Raw genomic sequence first — 9552 nt, 5'->3', positions numbered from 1 at the left:
ATTTTCCCCTGCATAGCATGGAACCCAGTGTATTAGTTCAGGCTGCCATAGCTAAATACTATGCTGCTGCTGCTAAGTCACTTCAGTCGTGTCAGACTCCGTGTGACCCCATAGACGGAAGCCCACCAGGCTCCCCCGTCCCTGGGATTCTCCAAGCAAGAACACTGGAGTGGGTTGCCATTTCCTTCTCCAATGTGTGAAAGTAAAAAGTGAGTGAAGTCGCTCAGTCGTGTCCGACCCTTAGCGACCCCATGGACTACAGCCTACTGGGCTTAAAAAGCACAACTGGCATTTTCTTTTTTTTTTTTTTGAACAGAGGAAAATTTATGCGTCGAACCTGGACTGGTCACTTATGATAATATACATGCTACAATTCCATTCTCTCCAATCATTCCACCTTCACCCTCTCCCACAGAGTCCCAAAGACTGTTCTAAATGCCTATGTCTCTTTTGCAGTCTCTTATACAGGGTTCAGGTTACCATTTTTCTAAATTCCATATATATGCGTTAATATACGGTATTGATGTTCTTCTTTCTGGCTTACTTCACTCTGTATAATTGGCTCCAATTTCATCCACCTCATTAAAACTGTTTCAAATGCATTCTTTTTGATGGCTGAGAAATTCTCCATTGTGTATATGTATATTTTCTCATAGTTCTAGAGGCTAGAAGTCTAAGGTCCAGGTGCTGACATGATTGGTTTCTGTTAAGAGCTCTACTCCTGGACTAGAGAGGGCCACTTTTTCTCTCTGTCCAGCAGCTGGAATAGGAATTGGATGTTGGTGAAAGGATAACAAGAGAATAAGCAAACTCTGTGGTTCTCTTCTTATAAGGGCACTAATCCCACAAGGAGTGCCCCAGCCCCACCTTCACTAAACCTGCCTCTTTAAAAGGTTCATCTGCAAATGCCATCTCACTGGCGGTCAGGGCTTCAACTGAAAAATTTGAAGGATACAATTTAGTCCATGTTGTTGTTGTTCAGTCATCCAGTCATGACTCTTTAGACTGTAGCACACCAGGCCTCCCTCTCACCATCTCCTGAAGTTTGCCCAAGTCCATGTCCACTGCATTGGTGATAGCATCCAAGCATCTCATCCTCTGATGCCCTCTTCTCCTTCTGCCCTCAGTCTTTCCCAGCATCAGGGACTTTTCCAATGAGTCAGCCCTTTGAATCAGAGGACCAAAGTACTGGAATCATCTGATGAGAACTGTTGACTCACTGGACTGAGTAAATCAACCACCCAAGAACAGTTAAGAATTTTTCAATTTAGAGTTTATAACCAATAGTTATTATGAAGGTTGGTTCTTGGTAATAAAATGAATAGTCTATATTAGTTTATTAATTTTTTATAGTTTTGAAAAAATTTTCAATATACAAACAGGCCAGTGATTCCTTATTTACAAAACAACCATTTAACACATGATAGCACACAGATAGTTTAAACCTGATTCATTATTTTATGACCATATTGACTTCAGTAGTAACAAATTTTCTTAAACATAATTATGTAGTTTCTGGAAGATGGGTTAAATGATGAAAAAATGGGCGACCATGAACACACCCTTTAATTTCATTTCTAAACTGGTGCTTCATTCTGTAGATAATATCTTGGATGTCCTCTTTTGATAAGTACATGGGTAACTGTCTAGACAGACGTACTGCTTCTCCCTGTGAAGAGAAAGCCATACATTTTACTGTGATATACCTGAAGCAGAAAACAGGGTTTTACTGGCAAATAGGAAGACAGAAAATTGATTATATTCTTTAATTATTCACTCACTCAACAAATATTTACTAAACAACAATTATGTGCTAGTCACTGTTGTAGGTTCTACAAATACAGCAGAGAACAAGAAAAGCAACATCCTTGCTCTTCTGAAACTGACATTCCAGTGCAGAGAAGCAGAAAGTTAAAAAGACAACCTCAGGCGACGAGTTGACTCACTGGAAAAGACTCTGATGCTGGGAAGGACTGGGGGCGGGAGGAGAAGGGGACGACAGAGAATGAGATGGCTGGATGGCATCACCACCTCGATGGACTTGAGTTTGAGTGAACTCCGGGAATTGGTGATGGACAGGGAGGCCTGGTGTGCTGTGATTCATGGGGTCGCAAAGAGTCGGACACAACTGAGCGACTGAACTGAACTGAACTGAGGGGGTGGAGTGGAGTGGGAAATGGGAGGGAGGCTCATGAGGGGCTCAGACGGCAAAGCGTCTGCCTGCAGTGCGGGAGACCCGGGTTCCATCCCTGGGTTGGGAAGATCCCCTGGAGAAGGAAATGGCAACATACTCCAGTACTCTTGCCTAGAAAATTCCATGGATGGAGGAGCCTGGTGGGCTACAGTCCATGGGGTTGCAAAGAGTCGGACACGGCTGAGCGACTTCCCTTTCACTTTCATGACTCATTCATGTTGATGTATGGCAGAAACCAACACAAGATTGTAAAGCAATTATCTTCCAATTAAAAATAAATAAATTTTTTAAAATACAAAATTTCAGCAAGTAACTGCACAAAATTAAACTGAGTAATGTGATATAGAGTATAGGGAAAGTTTCCTCCAGGTGACATTTAAACAGCTTTTCCTCTTGTTAAACAGATAACAAACCTTATAGGATTTCAAAATCATTTACTATTTTATTAAGAAAAGAGTTAAGTACCTTAAAATCTAACCAATCTACATAAGCTAATAATACATACCTCTAAATAACTTATCACTTTGCGAGGTCTACATTCATAAACTTCCTTTGCATTTTTGTTTAATATTGCATTAAGGATTTCTTTTAAATCCATCACTCCATAGAATGGAAGGCAATTAGCCATTCCTTCTATTTCCAAGTAGTTTTCAGCAATGGAAACTCCTAAAAGAAAAAAAAAATAATAAAAACTATATAGTTAAATTTTGTTTAAACTGTATTCCAGAAAATGTCTAAGAAAAAACAAAATCACTGTTAAAATATTTGGTGAACATTCATTAGAATCTAATATTGTCGGGAAAAGTTTTGTTCCCTAGTTGAAGAACAAATAATAATTTCCCATAGGATTTCACATTCACATTAAGTCATAAATACTCAAAGGAACCACATGTACTTTATATAATTTAATCTCAGATATTATTGTTCTGTTCCCTACATTTGTTTAGAACATTTCTTACTTTGGAGAGAAAATGGAGTCCCATGATATTATTAAAATAAAACTGGTTTAAATGTTTTAACAACTGTTGCTATTCAAATTCTATCCTACGTTTAATATCTAAAAGCCTGAATTATTTTGAAGATTAGTTTATCTTACAAGTTATTATAAAAATATATTAAGTTATTTTTTTCCAGCTTTACTTAGATATGTTTGACACATAACACTGTAAATTTAAAGTGCACAAAGTGTTGATAAATATACATATAAGCCACAAAATGATTACCACTATAGCAACTTATTAATATATTAGCAGTTTGAGGAAATGAAATACTCATGTTTAGTTTTTAGAATAATGTTTAAATCTGACATATCTATTATTTGAACTTCCCAAGCATCAAATTTAGTTTCAGAACACATTTTATGATTTTTAGAAAATAGCAAAGATTTGGGTTTTTTGGCTCTATCTGTGTAACAGTATTCTTAATATTGCAGACCACAAAATGTTACCTATAAGAAAAAGGGATAGTCCAATGTTGGATAAGCTATCAAAGGGAAAATTTTAAAAGAGGAGTGATGTAGCTTGAAGAGTTTCAGGTCCTGAGATGAACCCATTCCTAACCTGCCTTTTACAGACTAGTTCCTTGACCTGAATGGCAGATGCACTGGTGGTATAATAAACAGAGCAGGCATCCTAATGTTCCTCCCAGGAAACAACTGTAGAACAATATAAGAAGATACATAATCAAGTGTTCAGGGATAAAATACAGAGTTCAGTGAAGGGAGACAAAATGAGAATCTAAGCAACCATCCGAACTTAAATGGGACTTGAAACAGGGATTAGATAGGCAAAGAGGAAGTAGCAGAATATTCCAGTAAACATCTTTTTATATATATACAGATAGTAAAATTTACCAGTCAAGAGACTTTCATTATTGCTAGTTCTATATTATTTGCAGTATGATTAGACTGAAACATCTAATACTGACTACATGAATGCAGGAAAATTTTGTGGATATGGGTAAAAATTGCTGTGCGTGCTTAGCTGCTCAGTTGTGTCACTTTTTGTAAGCCCATGGACTGTAGCCCACCAGGCTCTTCTGTCCATGGGGATTCTCCAGGCAAGAATACTGGAGTGGGTTGCCTTGCCCTCCTCCAGGGTATCTTCCCAACCCAGGGATTGAAGCCAGGTCTTCTGCATTGCACTTGGGTTCTTTACCATTTTGAGTCACCAGAGAAGCTGGGGTAAAAAGTATATGGAAACAAATGAGGAAATTGAACAATATGTTAATCTCTGTGTTTGCAGAATATAGATAAGGAAAACAAGAGACATTGAAAATCATGTTAAAGAAGTTTCCATAAAATTCTGTGAAATGCTTCCCAATTTTCTGAAAATAATAAGTGGTCTGACAAGCTTGCAGTTCCCCAAATGGGTAATTCTTACTGATACAGAACAAAAGCTGTTCTCATTAACAAATTTCTTTAAGGTCACATTAAGAATCTGTTTCCTTAAAGCCATATGTATTCTTCCTCTCTTTCAAGTGCTTTTATCCAAAGATGTTTTCTGGCAACTGGCAAACTGCTGATCAAAAGTTAGTCCAATACAGTAAAACTCACTAAAAGACTTGAGAAACAGTCTTTTAAAAAAATGACAAAAAATAATGAAGGAAAAAACAGCTAAAAAAAATGAATAAAGGAAACATGAATATTTTTACCTTGATCTGTTACAGAGAAGAGAAACAATGCTGATGATAATCTGAGTAAATTCCACTCAGGTCAGTTTGCAGATGACTAGCTTATTCATTTTTATATCTTTGGTGCCATGCAAAGTACCCCACATTTATAGGACTTTTAAAAACACTATTTACAAGTTAAGAGCTGATTGCGTCCCTGAAACAGAAACTTATTGGGTAACTCAAAAACAAACATGCTCCTGAAACAGACAGGCTAATTATCCTAACTTAAACAAAAATTGTTGTGATAACATCTTTCATGAAAAAAAAAAGTACTTGCAATGACAAGCCACTCCAGTACTCTTGCCTAGAAAATCCCATGGACAGAGGAGCCTGGTAGGCTGCAGTCCGTGGGGTCGCTACGAGTCGGACACGACTGAGCGACTTCACTTTCACTTTTCACTTTCACTCATTGGAGAAGGAAATGGCAACCCACTCCAGTGTTCTTGCCTGGAGAATCCCAGGGACGGGGGAGCCTGGTGGGCTTCCGTCTATGGGGTCACACAGAGTCGGACACGACTGAAGTGACGCAGCAGCAGTAGCAGCAGACTAAGAAAAAAATATCTTGCTACACACATAAACTCCTTGATTCATACTTTAAATAAATTTTTAAATGTCAGAAGCCCTGAGGAAAAAAGGATTTCTAGGAGGACCTAAAAAATTAGTATAAGTGTAAGTCACTCTGTCGTGCCTGACTCTATGTGACCCCATGGACTGCAGTCCACCAGGCTCCATCTGTCCATGAGATTTTCCAGGCAAGGATACTGGAGTGGGTTGCCATTTCCTTCTCCAGGGGATCTTCCCGACCCAGGGATTGAATCCGGGTCTCCTGCACTGCAGGCAGATTCTTCACCGACTGAGCTACAAGGGAGGAGGTGCTGGAGAATGGGAAGAGAAGAGAAAATTTAAACACATACCACTGGCACGTACTATGCTAACTGATCTTCATGAAGTAAATATATCAATTTTAATAGGAAATCAACATAAATTAAGAGCTAGGTTTTAAAGGCAGATTGCTTGGGTTCATATCCTGGTTCTATCATTAATTCTGTATACTTAAGCAAACTAAATTTCTCCTGTCTTGATTTTTCTAACTGTAAAAAATGTGCACAGTAACAGAACCATAGGCCTTTAGAAAGATCAAATTAATTAATACATGTAATACTTATAGACTAGTGACATGCACATAATAATTATTAGCTGCTACTGACATGGAAACATTGAGGCCAACTGATTTTCCCTACAACATGTATTTAAATGGCAGATTTGGGACCTGAACTAACTCTTTACTCCAAATCTAAATATCCAGGATTGAGGTAGGGGGTAATAAGTTCTGAGTTCAGTTCAGTCGCTCAGTCGTGTCTGACTCTGCGACCCCATGAATCAGCACGCCAGGCCTCCCTGTCCATCACCAACTCCTGGACTTCACTCAAACTCAGGTCCATCAAGTCGGTGATGCCATCCAGCCATCTCATTTTCTGTCGTCCCCATCTCCTCCCACCATCAGAGTCTTTTCCAGTGAGTCAACACGTCGCATGTGGTGGCCAAAGTATTGCAGCTTCACCTTTAGCATCAGTCCTTCCAATGAACACCCAGGATTGATCTCCTCTAGAATGGACTGGTTGGATCTCCTTGCAGTCCAAGGGACTCTCAAGAGTCTTCTCCAGCACCACAGTTCAAAAGCATCAATTCTTCGGTGATCAGCTTTCTTCACAGTCCAACTCACATCCATACATGACCATGGGAAAAACCATAGCCTTGACTAGATGGACCTTTGTTGGCAAAGTAATGTCTCTGCTTTTTAATATGCTATCTGTTAAAAGTTCTGAGTAGGTTTTCTTAAAACTGCTAGTCAATAAAATTCAAGTATGGAAAACCAAAGCATTTTCTGTATATATCCTATTTCATGGTTTTGTATATAATTTTTATTTTCTCTTCATGTCTCAGTAAATCATTCCTTTAAAATTTTTCTGCATTGTTTTGTTTTTCTACAATTTGCCCATGGGAAGTTTAGGGGCGAGTGGGCCAGGGGACAGTGGAATCATTTGTCCTGGAACTTTTGTGCCTCTTTTTCTGCATTGTTTTGTTTTTCCACACTTTGCCCATGGGAAGTTTAGGGGCAAGTGGGCCGGAGGACAGTGGAATCATTTGTCCTGGAAATTTTGTGCCTTTTGATACCAGACAGAAGGCAAAGTAACTGGACCAGATTGGCCAGCATTTGCAGAAGGATTCCTTACCACTAGTGCCACCTGGGAAGCAGGGGTAGATAGAGCAGAGACAGTTAAGTATGTTAAGTAAATAAGTAAGTTAAGTATGTTTCATAGTTTAAACTATGAAAGAACAGAGAAGGGGCCAGTCAGGAAAACTGAAGTCTCCTAGCCAGATGAATTTTCCTTTTTCTCCTCACCTGGTGAATTTCCATAGCAAACAAACAGTATTATAACAGGCTTTTCAGCAAAGCCTGGACCATAAAGAAGGCTGAGCACCAAAGAACTGATGCTTTTGAAATGTGGTGTTGGAGAAGACTCTTTGAGAGTCTCTTGGGCTGCAAGGAGATCAAATTGGTCAATCTTAAAGGAAATCAACACTGAATATTTACTGGAAGGACTGATGCTGAAGTTGAAGCTCCAATACTTTGGCCACCTGATGTGAAGAACAGACTCACTGAAAAAGACCCTGATGCTGGGAAAGACTGAAGGCAGGAGGAGAAGGGGACAACAGAGGATGAGATGGTTGGATGGCATCACCGACTCAATGGACAAGAGCTTGACTAAACTCCGGGAGCTGCTGATGGACAGGGAAACCTGGCGTGCTGCAGTCCATAGGGTTGCAAAGAGTCAGACATGACTCAGCAACTGAACTGAACTCAACTGATAGCAAAGCCATGGAAAAAAATCATTCACTCTCCAAACAGTAAGACTGTTGTTGTTAGATAACTCATTGGGAAAACAAGTATATCATTTTATAGAAAAGAAAAAGAGATGTCCAATTTTGTTAGCTGATTCCAGTATTCTACATGTTTATTTCTGCTTCATCAGCTAAGGAGTATTTAATAATTTAGTTAAGACACAGCAGGCAGTATGCATGTTGTGACAAAGGATGGCAAAAATTATAGTTGCTGGTTAGTCATGGAAATGCTAAACACAAAGCAACAGACTGAAAGAGATGCCAAACTTGCTTGTTTCAGGCAGAAGTGACCTTTTGGAAATACACTGTTTTTATACAGCTGACATTATACTTTTGGTGAGACAAAAACATACCATCATATCTGTAAACTTTGAAACCCGAAAGTAACTTTTGGAACAAGATTTATTTTTCTGATTCGGGAAATATTAAACCACAGTATCATACCTGGTATCAATTTTATCTTGAAACCATTTGCTGTAAGACGAGGATCGGACAGGTAAATTGATCCACTGTACCTTTGGTCATCTGCTGTCATTTTATGTAAAATCTCTAAATAATGGGATCCATTAAAAAGACTGAAAAAGAAATTATGGCCCTTTAACTTCTTAAATATTTACAGTGAAATAAGAGAATTTATGGAAAAAAGTTAACCTGAAGGCCCTTTAAAAAGTATTATCAGTAACCAAAATACAATGGTGTAAGGAGCCCTGTGAGAAACTCCACTGCTTTTACATTTGTTTAACGCTTCATAGACCTACCACATACAGTGTACAGAAAGGAAGAACAGACACAAAAGCCAGTTTCTATCTTCTACAACTTTACAAACTAAATGTGAAATTTTAAAAGTGCTCTTTCGATATAATACAAATGAAAACTTTATTTATAAATAATGCCACTTTATACCTTAATTTACACAGATACAATATACTGTCAAGTTATTGATGCAGTCCACCTTGCATAATATTCTGTCGTTAGTCAAGGCTTCTTCAATAAGAAGATAAGCATGTAACCTTTTCTCCCAGGAACTTAAAAATTTAATAATTCAGGACTTCTAAGAGATTTCTCTTGTATACTATAGGCATGATATGTTTGCCAAAGGTGGCCTATGACATGGTTCTGAGTGGTAAAAGCATTAAACAAAATTTTGAGGTGGTGAAAGATTATCTAGGGCAGAAATTAACCTTTCATGTTGGTTTTAGGCCTGCTCAGGGTGCTTCATAACATGTTATTCACAATAATGTCTCTGTGGACACCCACCATATGGTAGGTGTGTAAGGCACTGTTCTACATTCTGTCTGGTGCAGAATGATAAGCTGCTACTTGTTCATTAAAATCCTGAACTCCTTGAAAAAGTAAATGGATAATGTCTTTGCTTATCACCTGTGAAAGGCTGAGGAGTGCAGATGCCACAGAGAGGAGAACTTTGGCTCTATAGGGGAGGTGCTCTGTCTGGTGCAACCCAATATTCAGGAGACCAACCTGAGAGCTGACAGTGGCAGGCTGTGGTGGTGATGATGACACTGTGGAAAGCAGTGGCGCAGGATCCAGAGTCACTGTCAAGACTGGAATCCATACACACCATGCATATACTGACTGTGTGAACCGTGGTAAGCCACTTGACGTTTCTGTTCTTGTTTCCTTATTAAAATGTGGATGCCTCTCATTAGGCTATTGTGAAGGTAAGATCATGAAAGCAAAAAGCTTAGTGAAGTTCCTATCATATAGGAAGAGCGTGATAAATATTAGCCATTGTTGTTATTATTATGGAGCTCTTACTTTGT

General features: G+C 38.7%; 1 protein-coding gene across 4 annotated transcripts in view; it reads right to left on the bottom strand.

The window, feature by feature from the left end:
• Positions 1-351: 351 nt before the first annotated feature.
• Positions 352-9552, bottom strand: part of PMS1 (PMS1 homolog 1, mismatch repair system component) — a 120974-nt gene continuing 111773 nt past the window's right edge. The window contains exons 12-14 of one of the 4 annotated variants that reach the window (XM_055398494.2): positions 8216-8346; positions 2700-2860; positions 352-1669 (exon numbers count right to left, since the gene is read on the bottom strand). In XM_055398494.2, the coding sequence (XP_055254469.2) occupies positions 1505-1669; positions 2700-2860; positions 8216-8346 (457 nt within the window). In that variant the 3' untranslated portion in view covers positions 352-1504. Of the gene's footprint in view, positions 1670-2699; positions 2861-8214; positions 8347-9250; positions 9440-9552 lie in introns of those variants that run through there. The other 3 variants (XM_055398493.2, XR_016035966.1, XM_088830826.1) reach the window with 3 other exon arrangements.

Source organism: Moschus berezovskii, chromosome 2 (assembly GCF_049115385.1).
Source record: "Moschus berezovskii isolate FMDL1 chromosome 2, NW_MosBer_1.0, whole genome shotgun sequence".
Taxonomy (NCBI): domain Eukaryota; kingdom Metazoa; phylum Chordata; class Mammalia; order Artiodactyla; family Moschidae; genus Moschus; species Moschus berezovskii.
The sequence above is the reverse complement of the archived record's forward strand: the minus strand, read 5'-3'. Positions and strand labels throughout refer to the sequence as shown.